Raw genomic sequence first — 20553 nt, 5'->3', positions numbered from 1 at the left:
TTCCACCACGCTGTTCCAATGCGGGTTGGTGGAATGCACATGTGGCAGAATTTCGATGAAATTAGACACATGCAGGTTTCCTCACGATGTTTTCCTTCACCGCCGAGCACGAGATGAATTATAAACACAAATTAAGCACATGAATCAGCGGTGCTTGCCTGGGTTTGAACCCGCAACCATCGGTTAGGATGCACGCGTTCTAACCACTGGGCCATCACGACTCATCAAATCGATGCCGTTTTCAAATTTTACGGTTATCTCTAGATGAGTATTCTTGGACTCAAGCTACACTTCCTATATAGTGTCATCGAAGTGAAGAAAATTTTATATGTTGTCTTTCGTACATAGCTGTATCAAGCCTTTGTGAAACAAATATAAATAAATAAAATAAATATTGGACAACATCACATATATTACTCTGATCCCAATGAAAGTAGCTAAAGCACTTGTATTATGGAAAATCAGAAGGAACGACGGTACCACAAAACAACAGTAAGCAGTATTGTTGTGTTCCGTTTTGAAGGGTAAGTGAGCCAGTGTAACTACAGGCCCAAGGGACATAACATCTTAGTTCCCAAGGTTGGTGGCGCATTGACGATGTAAGGAATAGTTCATATTTTTACAGCGTCATTGTCTATGTGTGATGGTGACCACATACCATCAGGTGGCCCACAAAAGGGAATCGAACCCGGATCCTCGGAGTAGAGTACCCATGAAGACCAATGTACACACTACTCGACCACGGAGGTCGTCATTAAAATAAAAATCAGTCAAAATCACAATCACTGTTACACAGGCAACAGAGGACTGAAAGTTAAAGTGCCCTAATAGGGTAGATGCAATATTATAATATTTTTATTATTGTGTTTATTTTAAAGAACTCCATATAGGATAGACCACAAGTACATTCAAAATTTAAAACACTGTAATTTACCGCAAAAATTCGGTTTCAAAATGTCAATTTCAATTTTCGTACGACAACGGATCCATTTTTTTAATGACGTCACTGCTGTCTGTCACTGACCCACTGATCGTACTTGTCCTCATTGGTTTTCATACTTATGCATTTTTTCTCGGTCTTTGAGGTACTTTTTTGTAAAATTTAAAACGGACTATCGATACTCCGAAAAAAAGTTTTCTTGACGTATGTTTTGTGCCAATGTGTTCATCTACCTCAATAAAGTTTTCAAATAAATGGTTTTTGACCGGACATTCTGACACAAAACTGAGATAAAAGTGGTTTTAAGCTGAAAAGAAAAAATCTGGAGTCTGCTTTGTCTAACACAACTTCCAGTTTAATTCGAAAAACACAATTAATTTTCGTTTCATTGTTCACTTTTTTACAACTAAAACCTCAAATAAGTAGTCATAACAATAATCAATGTAATTGATATCGTATACACGTGAATGCGATAATACAAAATCAGTTTCTCTTCCTCATTGCGTTCTGCACGTAAGAAATATATTTTAAAATATCTTAACTGTTGTATAATAACAGTGTGTCAGTTAAAAGACAGGTACATATCATAAGTAATCTACATTAATAATATGATGCAGGTACTACGATATACCCGATCGAAACCTATCAACCTAACCGATTACTCGATAACATGTCCATATACATCTCTATTTTTTTTTAATATAAATAATTCTTATATATTTAATCAATGACAGTAATTTAACATTTCGTACAGATACGTATTAGACAACATTACATAAAGATAGATAAAAGTTTATAAGTATTAAGTAATTGATTCGAAGTCTGAAGACATGTAGCTTTTAACATAATTAAATAACATTAATAAAAATAATATGATTATAATTTAAAAAAATATATCATATTTATAAATAGTAAAATGAAACATTAATAATACATTCAAGAATTTATGCACAAAAATAATTATCATATTTTGTTTTAATCCTTCGTTTTTTCAGTTTATAACTGCTTGTTGTGCTGTTATACATAGTTAAGGAGATAAAAATAACATAATCTGAGATTATTTAAAACAATCACAATACCAATTCAATAATTAATTTATCTCACGTTAAGGCTAAATGTTCAAGGAAATTCGTAGAGGATAGAAGCGTTTTATTGTATGTATTAGATATACATATACTCGTAATCACAAGTGTACAATTATAAAGAAAAATTGCCTCTACATATACAAGTATGTATGTGAAATTGGTTGAATTTTCTAGAAACCGCGTTAAGATTGCCAAAAAGAGAGCATGAAAGGTGTATATACCTAATAATAAACTAATAGTAAAAATTCTGTAAATAATAGTTATAAATTTTATGCATATAATATTGAGGCTTGATTGGCTTATTGGAGTTTTTTTTCAGGACCTAATCTTGGGTGTAGAATTGGGCCATTTGTATCAAAGAAATGCATTGTCATTGCAAGTGAATTAATATGTAAAATTTTACAAATATTACACATAAAAAAATAGCTTTTGAAATGAGTTTGAGCACACATTTGTAGTGGAGTGATAAAAATCGGCAAATTTTAAAGAAGTTTTGAACTAAACCTTTGTAAAGTTTATAGTTGGTGACATAAGCGCTTTGCAAGTTGTAGAAAGCATGCAACTTAGTGGTCTAACTTTTCAATATAAATGTAGGATTTACTAAAAAATTGAACGTGGCTCTAAAAAATACTTTTGAAGAAATCATTTTTAATAATGGTTGAAGATGCTATGTTCCTTTGATATACAGGGTTTTTTATTTTGAAGAACATACCATGTCTTACCGGCCAGTAATTTAACTACTAATTAATTAATTAACTAATTAATTCTTTGTTGAATCGCAACAATTCAGTAAAATGCAATCAAGAATCCTCTGAGTTATTTTTTCTATACCTCTATGGGTCGAGCTCCTCAAAATCCTATTCTTATGTTCAGCTATCGTCCCACAATAACTGGGACAAAAAACGGCTGACACTGTTAATATATAAGACTGGCAATGTATATAATTTTATACCTGTTGACTTCCACGCAGAATATATTAATTTAAATAATTGTATTAACTAACATGACTTTGTATTTTTAAATGTTGAAAAAGAGTAATTACTGAGTTTCTTGCCGGTTCTTCTCGGTAGAGTCTACTTTCCGAACCGGTGGTAGCTTCACTTAATTGATAATTGACGATTCAAAAATGCTTGTAAAAGTCCACTTGAATAAAGTTCATTTTGACTTGATTTGATAAATGTAAACGTAACAAGATCAAGGTGGATTATCCATTACAGTTAAGCCGAGAGAGCCCAAGATTTGAGGGTTCAAACCCAGGCAAGCACCACTTAATTTCATTGTGATTATTTTTTATTTACAATCATCTCATGTTCGGCGACGAAGGAAAATATCGAGAGGAAACCTACGTACGTCTAATTTAAATCAAATTTTACCGCATGTGTACCAACCCGCATTGAAGCAGTCTTGTGAAATTAGTTCCAAACCTTCTCCGCAAAGGAAGAAGCGGCATTAACAAAGATATTTAGAGTCTTTACATTGCAAATTGCAATCGATTCATATTTTCAGGAAGGCAGATCGTCAAAATAGTAGTCGATATATCAAATATATAGTTAGTCTTAAAATAATATTTCTATTGGTCTTGAAAATAGTTTTCTAAATTACTTCGCCATCATGAATGTTACATCTCAGTTCCTAAGGCTGATCGCACTTTGGTAATGTATAAGCAATAGTAAATATTTTTTACGATGTCATTGTGTCTGGGGTGATTAGTATAACGGCTTAAGATTAATTTAGAATTTAAGAAACATTTAAAATATTCAATCAAGAACATCTAAGTTGTTTTAATGTATGTTGCTCATATTTATAAGCCAAGCGCCACTACACAATTCTCTCCTAGTCGCATTATTAAGTCATTCCAGCTAAAGGCTGTTCCATTGACGCATTACAATGATCTGCATTGATTGAATAGTCACAATCCAAGCGGATTGTACTAATTATATGTCATTGAAAGTCACCTGTGGGTATTCATTGTGGAAATAGCGGATACATCATTCGCTAACTCGGCACGTAATGGTTTATAGATGTACAGATAACGAATATTCTAAATACTAAATTATATATAAACTATTTAGAGGTGACGCAACTGCCCTTTTCATTCGCTGTGGCTGCGTAATAATCCTGTTTATTATAAACTGAAAACAGCAATGAAACCTAATAATCCATTCCGAACAGTAGTTACTCTTAAACATTATAATTACTATATAAACGTGTGTAGAAATGAGGCTTAGTATTGTTGAAGTATTATTTAAGAGATAAGAAACATAAACCTACAGTATGTACGTATATGTTTCTTCACTGGAGCAATCTCAACTGAAGACTACGCGGTTTTATATTTAATAAATATATTTTGGGGACTTAACAAATAAACGAATATGATTTTGAGTTAACGACAATTTGGATAAATTCGGTATAAATTTATCCGTATTCTTTGGAAATGAAACATTTTTAGAATGTTTTCAATTGGTTGTATACGATTTTTAAATCTGCGTGGTCCTGTATAACATATAAGCACTCATCCTAAAAACACGGAAATCTAATAGAATGTGATTTTTTGTCAAACTTTAGACTTTGTCGTCTGGACTGGACTGGCGTTGACGAAATATTATTTTAAAATATTTATTTAACAAAGAGTTATAAAGTATTTTGAGGTTAAGGAAAATAATTATATTTTGCACACTAAATATTAAACAATAATTGCACTCGAACAATATTATGTGCAGTAAAATGCTCCATTTTATTGTACATAATATCTTATTGCCTTATAAAACTAATGTAATATTATATATAACCTTATATAATAAAATTTATTTTTGTATTATATGCGTTTACGATATAATAGCACGTAACTAAAAATGTTATGCGCATGAGCGTAGTAGGCAGCAGAATAAGATCTTTGAAGACAAGACAACGAGCATAATTATGAAGAATAAAAGAGGAGAATGGAAGGAAAGATATAGATACTGCGTCGACCTTTAATTCATTAGATCACGGTTAGGGGATAGAATGATATAGAAAGTTTACGTTAAAGTTATACCGTTGTAGAGATTATTTAAAGCAGATTAGCAATGTCATTTTTATTATTCACTTATTCAAGCGTTTAACCTAGAAGTGTGGTCGAAAACAGACAAGCCAGTAGGCTCGTTGATCCTTGCTATTTTGATGAATAGCAAGACAGCGTCTCTGGGGCGAGCTGAAAAGAGTTCCAGAAGGGCCTAACAAAGCGGTGAAAGTACGTAATTTAGCTGACTATTATTTTTTTACCACTACAGTAATCATCTAGGAGATCGTTAACTAAGCTTATGTACCTATGACGTCACAACATGCTGAATTACCTTTAGCACGCTAACCTCACTTAATAATAATTAAATATGAATTAACGTTACTTATTTTATTACTATTTAAGTTGTATTGCAAATTTTTTGGCAACCGTATATCTAATTCCTATAGTAATAGTATAAAGTAGACATATAGCTAGTATAATTTATAGAATATAGAATTGTAATAGAATGTACTATATTTGTTCGTGATAATAATTACATCAACTCACGTACCGCCGCGGTCCAGCGCGCGTTGCTCATTAATATTACATACAATGCTTTTCTATTGTGACTTGCCAAACAATTTACTGCCTGGCAATACTGGCATTCCCTGTGGAATACCGTCACGATAACGTTAAACCAACCTTAAGGCAATACGTTGATATTATTGGTGAAGTTACAAAGAATTTATCCCTATCGATATTAGTCGAATGAAAAACAGAAAATTCGTCTAGAAATAAATTTTAAATATCTGAATTTAATGTTTTAAACTTTTGAAATTATTTTTATTAGCACAGACATTTATTGTAAAATGTACATATTTTCAGTCTTTGTTTTTTAGTGTCTTGGAAAATTATTTCGATTATAAATATACCTTATAAGTACTCAATTCGCACAGATTAAATATTGATACAAAATTTTATCTTGAAAAAACAATCGTAGCTTTTATTCCAAGACTATTTATTCTTTATTAAAATAATTCTAATTCTGCGAGATATAAAATAATCGCAATTATATTATTAACATAGATATAAAGAGAATATTAAAACTGTTCTAAACACTATTTTTTAGGCGTCTTTTGTTTCTGCGACCTTGTCGCAGTATTTAATTAATAATAAAAAAAAACACAAAAGATTGGAGACACTTTTACCTAATGAAATAAGAGTATTCAGAACTGTCTTTAATTAAGACTTTGTAAATAGAGCTTCACCAAGAGTGAAAATTATAGCGTAATTTTCGAAATCAAAGAGATTCCTTAATTATAATATTCTCGAAAGGTCGAAAACTTAGTCGCAATGAGGGATTTTACTCAAACTAACTTCTCTGTAAGATGTACAAGTTTGTAAGTATATTAAAATTTATTATTAACGCTGGCATAAGGTTTTTCTATATAATTAAATTGCTAAATGGATAAAAATGGACTAGGTAAGTTGAAATACTGAAAACAATAGTTAAGTAATAGTAAATATCTACTTTATAACACAAAGCTTAATTTCACAGAGATACGTCAAAATTATCACAAGAAAAAAGTTATCACAAGAATTAATTTCATAAACCAAAAAAAAATAGCTAAATCGTCTTATTTGTATTGATAATGCATTCATTTAATATAATTTATATTCAATCTTTTCATAAACTATCTGTGAGTTAATTAAATATTGAATGTAAAAACAGTGCCATCTTGTCAACATCCCGTGTGGTAATATATGCAGTTAAACAGCAGTGATTTTGCCCTTTGTAACTAGATGGCGCTGATAATAAAATACATGTTTGACGGATCACGCTTAGGACGCGTCAGGAATGTCACAGTTCGGTAATGGCCGCCGCCGGGGTGGTCTGTTCGCGTTCTTGTCAGTGCATCGTGTGTTGATTGGTTGTTTACTTTATTTACATCAACATTCTTATCATTAGAACTATCGAAGCAAGTGTTTTAACGTTTTATCTGATCCCAAAATAAATAATTATACAGAACAAGTGAGTTTACTGGTCCGCTATGTGCGGGCCATTCACGTAGCATTGAAATGGGAAAGCATCGTCCGGTGTAGTGTTGTGGTGTGTTTATAATATATTCGAGCTCAATGCTGGGCTTCAGGAGCACTATGTGCAACCGGCAGCACACACAGGCATGTCTGAACACGTCCCTGTCCATACGACAGGAGATACAAAGGTTCGAGAGCGTGCACCCGTCGATATACGCTTTATACGATCTGGTCGAGCTCGTCCCTGACCCTTTACTGGCCCAGCAGATTCGTGACCACGTCGTCGCTATAGAAGGTAAGGTTTTGAGGCGTCTTTGAGTCAGTAACGCCGTATACGGCTGTGTTTACGTCCGCTTTATCTCGCGTTTCTAAGGCGACGCTGTGTTTTGATAAGACACGCTGGATAACCTATTTATCGATTACCGTAAGCAAAGCTCAGTTTAATTAACGTCTTAATTGTTTGATTTAGAGGTAAATTTGTTGTTTCATTGTTTGGCAAGTGCTATATTTGTATTTGTCTTGTCAAATTAATGCTAGGATCGTAAAACGAAATTGTGTTTCAAATTAAATATATATACATATTTAATTAAATTTATATTTAAAACATTACCAAAAGATTAGTTTAAAGTAAATGAAATTTAAATTATACTACGCGACGATCGATGTTTTTCGAAAGTTTCTCAAGAATATAGCTTTAACAAATCAAAGCAATTACTAAAACGTAGCGTAAAAATAACCTTCTCGATATTATAACAGTACTTTGTATTGCGAGTAGAAAATAAATAATAATACTGAGTCAAATAACACCTAATACGCGTAAAATACAGTAAATATATTATTGTTTTCATAACGTCTTATTTATTAAATTTATTACTAAATAGCCTTTTCCATAAACTCCAACTAGTAATTTTAAGTATTGTGGTGGCTTAATACTTCGAATGTCGAACTTTTTTTATACTAAATATAGGTTAGTACTACAGAAAAAGTAACTAATTTTATGCTTACATAAATAAAAAATAGTAGGTATTTAGTACCATTTCGCAGCAGAGAGGTTTAGCCATATTGCACGTGTAGCTTGGTACTAATTTCAAGTGCAAGATTTGATTCAGACATACTAACATATTGAGTTTAATAAAAAGTGTAAGAAACTAATTAAAAAAAAAAATAACTTAAGTACCTACTTTTTAATTGTGTAAGTCTTGGTTAACACGTTATTTTTTAAGTATGTTTCAGTTAGTACGTATTTTCACTTTTATTGAAAGCATTCAAACAAATTACTGCTGACAAGCAGAAAAAAATCGTCAGACAGACATTAAAAAAAAAACCAATCGCCTGACAAAATGCTACGTTTTGTTTCAATCGAAGCGAATCGAATGTACAAATTAAATGACAGCACTGAATACAGATTAAAAAATATTTAACAGACAACTATAACGCACGAACTTGACATTAAAAATGTTTTTTACCGAGTTCATTGTAAGGCAGCAAATGGAGCGGCAAGCGGTTAATAAAAACGGTAATAACTCTAACCTAGGTGCCGTATTGTGTAATATTTCTTTGTTCAATCCATTGTTATTACGAGTTTTAGTCACTTCCGCTCGGACTTACGAGTACATCCTCTTTTATGCAGGTAGTGCTAAACGTCGGTGACATGCATAACAGTCCTATTCTGGTATTTCGTAACTCACTCGTGAAGTATCTACAAATGAATGACGATGTTATGCATGTATTCTTCAGAAATTATAATAATTAAAGTCAATGCCTTTATGAACTTTGTGACACCTTTCGATCAAGATCTGATATTAAACTTAAAACCGTATTTTATCAGTGATCACAAATAAAGATCTTTCTTATAAATCAATCTACCTATTAATAAAACCGCATCAATCCGTTGCGCAATTTTAAAGATCTGAGCATACATAGGAACAATAGGAACAATATGTAATAGTATAAAAGCGTAATGCCATTTGATAATGGCACGATACGTAGTATTATTTTTTATTATTTAATTTGTGAAAGTGCAGTACCTTCCGAATCGATGGTTTACATTTAATTTAATCTTGAGAAATGATAATTGAAAACAAAGACAGCACCTCTCGGAAAACATTTTAGCCTTATAATATTATTGCAGTTCCACTCGTTTGAAATGTAGACTATTGACGTGACTAGTCTAAATTTCATGTTCTCGTGTTGCATAAATTGTAATCGATTCAAACAAAATACAAAAGTATTCGAGAAAACATCGATATCATATCGATTTTTTATTAAAAACAAAACAAAAATAATATTAATGTAAATAAAACGAATGCATTTCAAGTTTATGACATTCGTATACGAACTCTTATCTCAATGTCAATTATAGCAATGAAATACGAATATTGACTTTACTTATCTGTTGTATTTGATATCTTGGTAGGTGTATTACATACACAAATCACAATACAAGAATAAGTAAATGATAAAAACATGGAATTCGTTTCCCATTGCTAAGCATTGGATAAGATTTATTTGTTTCAACCACTGTGACATTGCATCTTGTATTGTTATGTATTACAGTAAAAGTTAAACATATTTGGCATATATTTTGCACAGATGATACCGTTTTTGAGTTTTCAAATTTGGAACAATAGTGTCCTATAGAAATAACCGAATTAAAAATTAAGTTGCTTTGAAAAACTGCGTACATTATTCCATTTGTAAATACCCTCTCATTACTTTTATAGTCATGGTGACGCAAACCATTATGTTACTTTGTTCGAAACACGATACATCAATGGCCATAAAAAAGGAGTCACTAGAAATTCTTAATTTAAAATGTAAGAGATAAAGAAGAATGCTCATGAACAAATGCATTATAGAAAAAAGTAGAAAAAAGTAACAGCCTATACATTTCCCACTGGTGAGATAAGGCATCCTCTTCCATTAAGGAGAGGGTTTGGAACATATTCCACCACTAGTGCGAGTTGGTGGAATGCACATGTGGCAGAATTTCGATGAAATTCGACACATGCAGGTTGCCTCACTATGTTTTCCTTCGCCGCTGAGCACGAGATGAATTATAAACACAAATTAAGCACATATATATAGGGGTGCTTGCTTGGGTTTGAACCCGTAATCATCGGTTAAGATGCACGCGTTCTAACCACTGGGCCATCTAGCTCTCATTATAGAAAAAAAAACTCATATACTATAGTGACTACTGAGCAGACACTCCTGTTTCAAAGTCAAAAATTGTATTGCTTTACATAAACGGACACATAAAAGTATTTTGTAAGAGTTTTTAAATGTTTACTTAACTTTTCTCAAAGAGCACTTGAAGTAGCTTCATGTAGTAATAGAGTTTTCAACAGATCACGGTTCGAACAGCACTGGCTTACACAATAGTTAATTGGTCGAACTGTCACAGATTAAAGTGAAAGTTTCTTGTTTAATACTTCCGACATGAAAATTAATAAAATGTGACGTGTTCAATTGAGTGCAATGCAGTTCTATCAATTTTGTTTGATTTAATACCCTAAAATACTTTTCTTGTAAGAATTACAAGTGGTGACATACATAGTTTCGTCGCTAGCACCCGTGCAAAATTTTAGTCTGAAATAAACGTAGTATGCAAGTGTCGGGCTGAATTCATCAAAATTCTGCCCAAAATGTTTCTATCGACGCTTGGTGACTGACATAAGTTCATAACATTCTAGAGAAGAGATACTAAATCTTTCCTAAGGCTTATTGCAAGTCCTTCCGCTTTGTTTTTTCTACATAAACATTGAATGATTGGCCACGCCTTAAAATGTCTTGTTCAAATTATATGTGTTCGCGGGGATAACTGGTTAGCATATAAAATATTAATGATTCAATTTCATACAATAAGAAATAAAGAAATATCCTTCAATTTCATAGCACGCGTGTAATATAAAACTCGGAACGGTGTGTTAAACAAATTTTATTACAAAAAGATCTCACCGAAGTGTTTTAGGAGAGAAAGTTATGGCAATATTCAATAACATTTCATTGCTCCATCTATTACGGAGTTAGAGTAAATTGGAAAATCTTGTAAAGTACAAATGGGTGTTCGTAAGCTGGTGAATCGTTACAGAACATTAACCGAGGCCCATTGAGGCAATTGTACGGCTCTAAACAGTAATAACATAAAATTCAACGCTACAAAATTCGACTAGATCTCATTGTGAATGGCAAACTAAACTCGGAATATTGTGACTCAAAATTAATAATAGGAAATATGCGTTTAATGATTCGGAACTTAATGCACGTATTTGATTTAAATATCTGTGATAAATTTGTAAATTTAAAAATCATTTCAAAAGTAATTTCTCTATCGGATTCGATCCTGTATCCTTTGAGTATTAGGGTCAAGGGGTGTTGCCAATTAACCGGAGAACCTCACGAGGCTCTCGTTACTTGATTCTATTCAGTCTTAAGTCTTTTGTCCAAAAACTGGATTGATCATTAGCGGTGTTCTCGTGTGAATGTGGTTGCATGAGATTCTCTTCGGTTTCTTCATTTTTATTATGATCATAATTGGATTCTCTGTCAACTGATATTTTGTGCACATTACATTCATCCTTGACAGTCCACGTTATTAAGTAATAACCTTCGAAATTATATTACCACGTAGTGAATTAACGATTGGTTCATATACAAAAAAAAGAAATTATTGCTTTACCAATAAATTGTATGTTAGTCAACAATGCTGTCTTCTTCTGACGAATGTCAAATTATTGCTGACGAAAAGAGATAAATCTGTGTTTAACTACACACTCGCTAAATTACTTTTGTAAGCGAGGCCGTTGATGTGTACTTTTTATTAATGGTTCCATTGGCATGATCGTTATGTTACCATATACACGGTTGGCGGTTTGGGTTATTAAATTGTGCTGTCGATATTCAGGCAAAGAAATTAAGTTCCTTTGAACCTAAGGCTGTCTACGCATTGACTGGCTACTTATATATCATTTTGAGATCGCAAGTGTTTATAGGACAGCCTCTCTGAAAAATATGGTTTGTGTTCCACCAAACTTCTGGGATACGAATAGTGGTCGTGCAAGTTCATACAACCGATCCATACAAGTTGCCTCTTGATGTTTTCCTTCACCGACCGCCGTAGGAATTCTAAACACAAATAACGTATTTGAATAATTAATTTAATTTCTCGATAATCGTTTATTATAATATTGTACCTCCTCCTCCATAGCCATAGGACATTCTTTTCCTCTCTTTTGAAGAATGAGGTCCTAGATGTTAACACATGTACTAATATACAAAACTATATCCCATACGTGTGACTAACAAGCTGTTATTACGTATGCATAATTATTTGAGCAGGTGAACTGAAATGGTTCTGTGGAACATGTGATTCTAACTGAAGATTGGATTCGAACTCCGACCAGCAGCTATTATCGTGTACTAAATTAATTAAAATTGATTTTATGCTGATTTAGTATTCAGTAATCTAGCAACGTTGGGACATCGTTTAGAAATTTGGTACTAAAAATAAATACTCACACAAACTTCACACAACAATATTATAAAACGTATCTCAAAATCAAATAGATTATTTTTGCTAGCGCAATAATTCAACCGAGTCTGTAATTGGTCAAATTGTCGACATCTGTACGACCATTGCCATGGACTATTGTGATTCAATTGTTTTTAATGAGGTCGGTCCAGCTAGGTAGAGATCGACCACGTGTTCATCACGTGACCTATACTTATATCTCCAATTAAATAAATTGAAACAATCCTTACGTTATCCAAGTAACTACTGAGCATTTAAGACTTGTCTAATGTGATAAATAAATGAACTGCATTGTTGTTCTAGTGGATAGACTATAGAATTACAGACACCGAATTCTTATATCCTGATACCGATATGATATGATATGATCATTGGTAACTAACATGTAGGTACTGGACCTTTTGCATGTGCTTAGACACTGGTTCACACACCATTCAAATGGGACCACAAAATACTAAGTATAGCTGTTTTATGGTAGAATATGTATTAAGTGGGTAGTACCCAATCGGATGAGCTTACACCAATAATATTACCCTACCAGCAAGTAATATAAGCTTACAAGCTTGTATAAAATTTCCTGCGCAATTAGCTAGTCCTTAAGATTAGCCGAACATCAATATAATGACATATGTTTGAAATTTGCTATGCTAAATGTTATAAAATAAATGTACACCATGTGCTATACGTAATCAAATTCAAGCGAGGCCACGGTCAATAAACTCGTACTTTGTTACAACAGTGTGTAATCGTGCGTTACGATCGAAATATATTTTACTAGGTAAGAGCAAACGTTACGTTATAACGTATTGTTAATTTATTTACCTAATTACAGTAATTAGGACTCATAAACAATCATTATTTTGTTTAAAAATAGGAAATTAGTTATTGACGGATTTAAAAAAGACAAAAGCGAAAAGTAAATGAAATTGTATTAGGTATTCCAGTGAAAATGCTTCAAAGCTGATTGAAGTCATTCTTCAGTCGCACTATATCAAACTTTTCGTAAAAGACTATGTATGTTGCTAAAACATTATTAGAAGTCAATTCCCATAAGTAGGAAAGTAACACGCTCTACAATATATAAACACAAAATAAACAATGATCATCAATTTAATAAAATATAAAAGTATCAAGTAGTAGGTGTTCTTGGTGTATTTTTGATTTGATTTGGTAAGAAATACACATTGAGTGTACCTAGCGGACAATAAAATGTTTCAGGTCGAATAAATGTCCGAATTACTTTTTGAGGTTTAAATTTAAACTTTCTTAATATAGTTTCTAGATTAAACAGGCGAAAGAGGTAAAGTTTAACTAACGGCTAGACGAACAAATATAAGTTAAGCATCTGGAGGAAGTTTTTCATTGCACAAGTTTTTTACGGCGGTTATAATTTTTTTCGTTCGAAATTACTTTAATTAAAAAACGTAACCTTTAACGTTTATTAACTTTGCAGTGTAAAGTACAAAGTTAATAAACAGTCAATCAACTTTTAAGTACAAATGTTAGTACTGGCAGGTACTTGAAAATAAAATATTGAAATTAATTGAAAACAAAAATTAAAAATATGAATACTAATAAAATAAAACGAGTCCATGAACTAGACTTCGCTGGATATGAATGATGATTTTATGATGCTTTCGTTTGCTAAGAAAATATCTCTTCTGTTTAGAGAGTTTTAGGTGGCGAACCATACAAATCCACAATGGTGTGGATCAGTACAAATGACACAATATGTAATCGCCTCCAATTCCATTTACTCATGATTGTACCTGACAAGAAAACTCAACGTCCATTATGATGACACCGCCATTTTTTAATTTCTATTAAAAAAATGTGCTGAAATGCGCTCAGTATGTGTTATTATGTGCCGTTTGAAAAAAAAAACTTTTATTTGGTGTCATCATAATGGACATGAAAACTCAGTGATGCTAATTAGACTTTGCGAAAGAAGACCTGTCTAAACCTATTATTGTACGGTGATGTACGGTTACTCCATATCGTATCCACCCGCAAAGAAAAGGCATACATTTAGCAGAATATCATCATACACGTCATGTATATCACGATTTATTCCTTCAACAAGGATTTCGAGATGGATTGAAGAAAACAAAAAGTTGGTGATAACCGAATAAATTCTTCGATTGACGTTTTTTTATTTGGCCAAATCGCGTTTTGAATAGACTTTTTCGTATGTATTATATACCAGCAAATAAGAAGGGCATACCATATAACCATATAACCGTTATGATCAAAGTTTTGAAATGATGTTTGAACGATGTTTTTTCCGATTTCATCGAAAAATTTACAATTTTTTGGCGGTTAGGGTCGTGCTGTTGAATCAATACAATCAATGATGCATTGCCGCGAGCAGTTTGCTCGGATGTTTGCTCGGACCGGTATCGATGGAAGCAAATGGCCGTGTTTGAAATTTTTGTTTATATTCAATAGACTGTTTGCTGAAATTATGTAACCTTGACGCCATAATGTCTGTGTTTTTTCAAGTAAACTTTTTTGTACATAACCATTCATCGGCTTTACTACGTACTTTTATTTATTTGATCATTCGCTGAGAGGGTTATGTTTGCACATAGTATTATTCCCGTTTAGGTATTTTGACATAAGTGAGTCTCATTAGATAATAATTGACCTCTAAAGAGCAGGACTATAAGGCCGTTTAGGGGAAATAATGTCTTGACTCCCAATTTTGCGAGCACATTTTTTGTAGTATCATTTGTTGGACTTACAGCTGGTTTGCCTGATAGTGAAGTGTCAATACCACCCATAGATATGAGTTCCGCATAATATTTTAACTCTTTCTCACAGAACCAATGATAACATTATAAGTATTAATTAATGTATTAATATTACTATAAAAAGTTACAGCTTTATTAATATCTCTCTTATGGGTCTTGAAAACATTTCAAAAGATTGCGTGAAAGAGAAAAAGTATTTTACCCAAATTCTTTTAAAGCTTATAATTAAAATGTTGAAATCCTATCGATAAAATCCTGTCCTATTTTACGGTCGCGCTATCTTCGTTTTCGACCTACACGAGGTGACCCATAGTTCCAAATCCAAATATTATTTATCCAGGTAGAGTCTTATGAGCACTTTTGTTATTTTACAACTGGTTCGGGAACACAGATATTGCAGATTAACTAAAAACTATATATATAAAATGAATACAAACTCCTTGCTAGTTAAAAATACTCATACCGAGACCCACTCCCACGTGTGGAAATGGGTAACGCGTTTTTCCAGCGAGATAAAAAAAAAACAAAAAAGGTCACATTTCAATCAAAAATCTTATTTAAATAGATGTAATTTACCAAAATCCCTTTTAAAATATTTTATATAAAAATAAAGATTGATTGCGCTTACGACATACATAGAGATAGAGAGATATATACGCCTAGTTTACACTATAGTATTTTTTGATATCAGTTTTAGATTAGCGTAATAAGTTCTCACGGATTATATCAAAATGTAAATACGTTATCAGTATTGATTATACAAATTTAAATCTCCTGACGTCTTCGATGTAATACTACATATATTAAAGCTTTTTCGGTTGCGGATAATTTCTTGGGTTTGAATCCCGGATCGCACTCTCCTCGGACAGCATGTAAAACCAAGAAGCAATAGGTATTGTTGTGTTTAACTTAAGAGTGACTCAGTGTAACTTAAGAGATAACAATTTAGTTTCCAAGGATGATACGATTCGTAAGAGATGTAAGGAAAGGTAGGTAGCTAAATTGAATCGCGTCGATATAAAATTGCTTTATTTAAATACTGCTAAGATTTGCTTTTAGTATATTAAAATAAAGTTGTTCTATGTATTTGAATATTTGGATACATCGCTTAGATGATATCACACGTCGGATATTACGCATTTAGTCAATTTCAAACAGAAATACCATTTTATTAACTTTGTTGTAAGCCATAAATATTATCTTTGGAGAAAATTATAGTAATTTGTTTTTCATGGTGTTATTTTAAATAAAATGAATATTATATTTAAAAATGATAAAAGTCTGTAGTTATTCTTTTGAGAAAACGAGCATAGTGCTTTTTTACTTTAAGGTAATTATGGACGATGTGCCTATGACGTATTTATATTTATCTCTTGCAAAGAAAAACATTGATAAATAATAACTGAGGTTCAAAGCTCGTTAAAGCTTTTACTGTCAAACGAAGATATAAAAAGAAAACTTCAACACATATGTTTAATATACCCTCGAAATTATGTTGTTATAAAAAATGATATTTTTAAACCGACTAGAAATCTTATAAACCAATTTATATGTCATCAGTATATATTAGTCGTCGCAGAGCTACCGATTGAATATTGTATTACACCATGTGGGAGGATCGCTCATTTGTGACCACATTTATTTAGCCCGAACAAAATCTTGTTTTCAAGTAAACGCACTCACCGAAAACGCGTCTTTTTTCCCACATGGATAAGGGCCAAAATCGTTGTTATTATAAAGTTAATATGATCTTTATTAAACCTATACAGGTTCTGCCCACGAGTAAGCATTGCAAAAACGCGTTAAATTCAAACTTTGTTTTATTGCGATGTAAATCAACCGGGTATGATTATTTTTGGTTTGTAAATTAGATCCAGAAATTGTATTTTAAGTATATTCGTATTCTTTTTTTATGATGTTTTTTTTATCGTGTCGATGGTTAGCAAACGTTTCGGTGTTTAACGAAGATTCGTAGTTCTTATAATTTTTTGTCTGATTCTGACATTGCTTACTACAAACTATTAGAGCCTAGGCTAACACGCAAGTGTAAGATTTACCGGTAATGCTTGCCATATATATAATATGTGTAAATAATTAGTTATTTTGGCTGTTTTTGTATAGTTTGCGATACATTTTGGTGAATAAAGATTTTAACTACTAACAACAACAAGATATAAAAGCGCTGGTAATTTTTTTTCATTTTTTTAATAGTGTCATTTAAATAAACATTATTCTATATAATAATGAAAATTATAAAAGAATCTAAAAAGTTATTTCCCAAGTAATAATGTTCTAAAGTTCCAACAGGAATCGGGAATCATACGACAGCTGTAGTTTTATTTTATCTATGATGGCTTTGAGTTTCATATGTCATTGATTTTATCTAACATTGGTCTCTTTATTTATATTTACTTTATATGATAAAATAATCTATATACATATAATAAAATTGGAGTGTCTGTTCGTAATATTGAAATCACACTTTATTAAATGCATATGTATGTAGCACGATATAAATGACCAAAATGAAATGTTCCAGCTAATCTCTGGAATAGTTCGACCGATTTTGACGGAACTTTATTTGCTGAAAGTTGATAATAAGGAGTAATTTAGCCTAACAATAAGTTTTTGTTAAATTCAAACCCAACCGAAGTTGCAGGCACAGCTAGTATATGCGGCTAACTTATCGATCACATGTAACTATAAATTCGTACTGGAGTAGCGTGAAGGAATAAAACTCTAAAGACTAATCAAGAGAAAGGGCTATTCTAAAGCCATAGCACATTTACTGGCTGTTTATTGAATACTACTGAATTATATATCCATATAAATATATGTATAGAGAGCTAGATTAAAAACGTTAATATCCTATTCATGATGTTGATCTTAAGTGGGTAAATAAAGTGTGCTGATACTTGTGCAATCTTATTTAACAGTTGTATACAACCGTACCGTTACCGTTCAAGAAACGGTGTACCCGTGATTTCACAGTTGGAAGGTTATTTGGACTAAGTAAGCTCATTTCTCATTATTACCCATACGATCTATATAGTATACATTTGTATATTTTATCAAACGTGATAAAGTACGTTAAGTTAGGTACTTTGGAGAAATTATTAATTAATAAAATGTGTAATGTTTTTTTTTTTTGATCAAACGTGATTTGCGTTAAAGTTTGCATTACTTTGGTGAAACTATTTTATTATTTATATGATTTTGGTATTTAAATATCTATTACTCGGTAAAAATTAAGCAGGTGAATAAGGTTAAACTGTTTCAGAAGTAAATTTTCTTTTATTAATATTTGTAAATAATAATTGTCGTATCTATTCGTTATTTCTTAGGTTAAATAAATTTTTACAGACTTAAAATACGAGGTTACCTTCTCGGAACCCCGTAATTTGGTAAATTATTTTTTTTGTTCGTATACTTCCCGTTTAGTCCCATTTCAATTTAAGGAAATACCTGTAAGGGTGAAAAATTACGGAAATTTTATTTTATGAGCTCCAATTTTTTTTGATTTATTTTCTCAGAATATTATTAGAAGCGGTTATTATTTGTTTAAGTTTATTAATATCATAGCTATTGGTTAAATTCAAGATTGGCGAAAACATTTGTTATATTGGAATATATTCATTTGTTTATTTTGTATATGGTTTTTTGAGGATCTAGTAGTCGCACGCACAAAGATGTCTTCTGATGGTCAACACCACCCATAGACAATGGCTCGATGAAAGATATTAACCATTCCTTATATCGCCAATACGCCACCAATCTTAGGAATTAATATGTTATATTCCTTGTTCCTGTAGTTCCACTGGCTCACGCACCCTTCAAATTGGAATACCACAGTACTCTGTACTGCTGTTATAAGTAAGAGTATCTGATGTGTATCTATCTGCCACCAAGTACCTACCTAAATATCTGAAATATCTTTAACAGCACTTACTAAGATTTTATTACTTTAAAAGACAATGTGTTCAATACTTTAATTGCTCCACTGATCAAATTATATTGGATTAATAATAGTGGAGTTTAGTTAAAGGATCTTACTGAGTATCCCTTATGGTCATCAAGTTGTCTCCTTACATAGATGTAGCAATAAATGTAAACCCATTATTACGCCGTCTGTCTAAGATCTTATGTCCCTTGTCAAGTATATACTTTTACCTGACAAGAGACAAAAGATTCGCTGTCTCACTCACTCTTTAACACGAACATACACGGAAAACAGCGAAGTAAAGTATTTATATAAGCAAGATTAAAATTAAGAATACAAGATAATAATGAACATTTATAATTCAACGTTTATTTAAAAGTTCACACATTTAAAATTTTTTTTGTACTGAAATATGCGTCTAAAATAGCATGTATTTACTCATAAATATATTTTTAATTTATAATTGCACATAAATTAGTATTACTCAAATCACTCGGCTTGATGAAAACCGCATTAAAATATGGCGTAGCTTAAAAGATCTAAGCGCACAGGCGGCGGGAAGCGACTTTGTTTTAAACTATGTAAAGCTACTGATTTATTGAAAATCGAATAAATACAGGCACAAGGGACGTAACAAATTAGTTCCCAAGGTTGGTGGCGCATTGGCTATTAAAGAAATGGTTAGTGTTTCTTACACCGCCATTGTCTATTAGCGGTGGTGACCACGTACCATCAGGTAGTTAGCATAAAAAAAGAATATTGAATCAGTCTTTCCCTTCAAAAGTGTTGGATGATTGGATCTTGAATAAAATATATAACAATAGAATTAACCTTGTAGTTGTTATTCTAAATACAACATATATAAATTCCTTGAAGCCTTGATGTATGTTTACATTACGTGTGATAAACATTTTCTATCTTAGGTATTTCCAATACCTAAGCGAGCGCAGTACACGCGACACTAACAATAAGATCGTTAGAATGACTTAGACCTTTCAATATCAATATACAAAAAGGTTTAATACGACTGTGGATAATATTATGACGGGATGATTTTTTGTGTCTGATTATGTAATAAGTAGAAAGGAAATATATTGGTTGGAGAATATAAGCGTCGTTAGCGCAATAGTTTACAGGCCATCTAGCGATGTAAAAAGTCGCAGGATCGATCCTTACTCCTTGAGCTATTGTCATACCCACTTTTAGCACAAGTGATAAGCTCAAAGTCAAATCAAATCGTATAAAAATATACTTTATTCAAGTAGGCTTTTCAACCGACTTCCAA

The 20553-nt window shown here is 32.0% G+C and overlaps 1 protein-coding gene across 1 annotated transcript in view; it reads left to right on the top strand.

Annotated features, from left to right (window-relative positions):
• Positions 1-6884: 6884 nt before the first annotated feature.
• The window catches only part of LOC124532228 (centaurin-gamma-1A), a 271221-nt gene continuing 257552 nt past the window's right edge, over positions 6885-20553 (top strand). The window contains exon 1 of the mRNA XM_047107000.1: positions 6885-7337. Within this exon, the coding sequence (XP_046962956.1) occupies positions 7142-7337 (196 nt within the window). The 5' untranslated portion in view covers positions 6885-7141. The remainder of the gene's footprint in view (positions 7338-20553) is intronic.

This window comes from Vanessa cardui, chromosome 9 (assembly GCF_905220365.1).
Source record: "Vanessa cardui chromosome 9, ilVanCard2.1, whole genome shotgun sequence".
In the NCBI taxonomy this organism is placed as follows: domain Eukaryota; kingdom Metazoa; phylum Arthropoda; class Insecta; order Lepidoptera; family Nymphalidae; genus Vanessa; species Vanessa cardui.
This window is presented reverse-complemented; position numbering and strand designations above follow the sequence as displayed.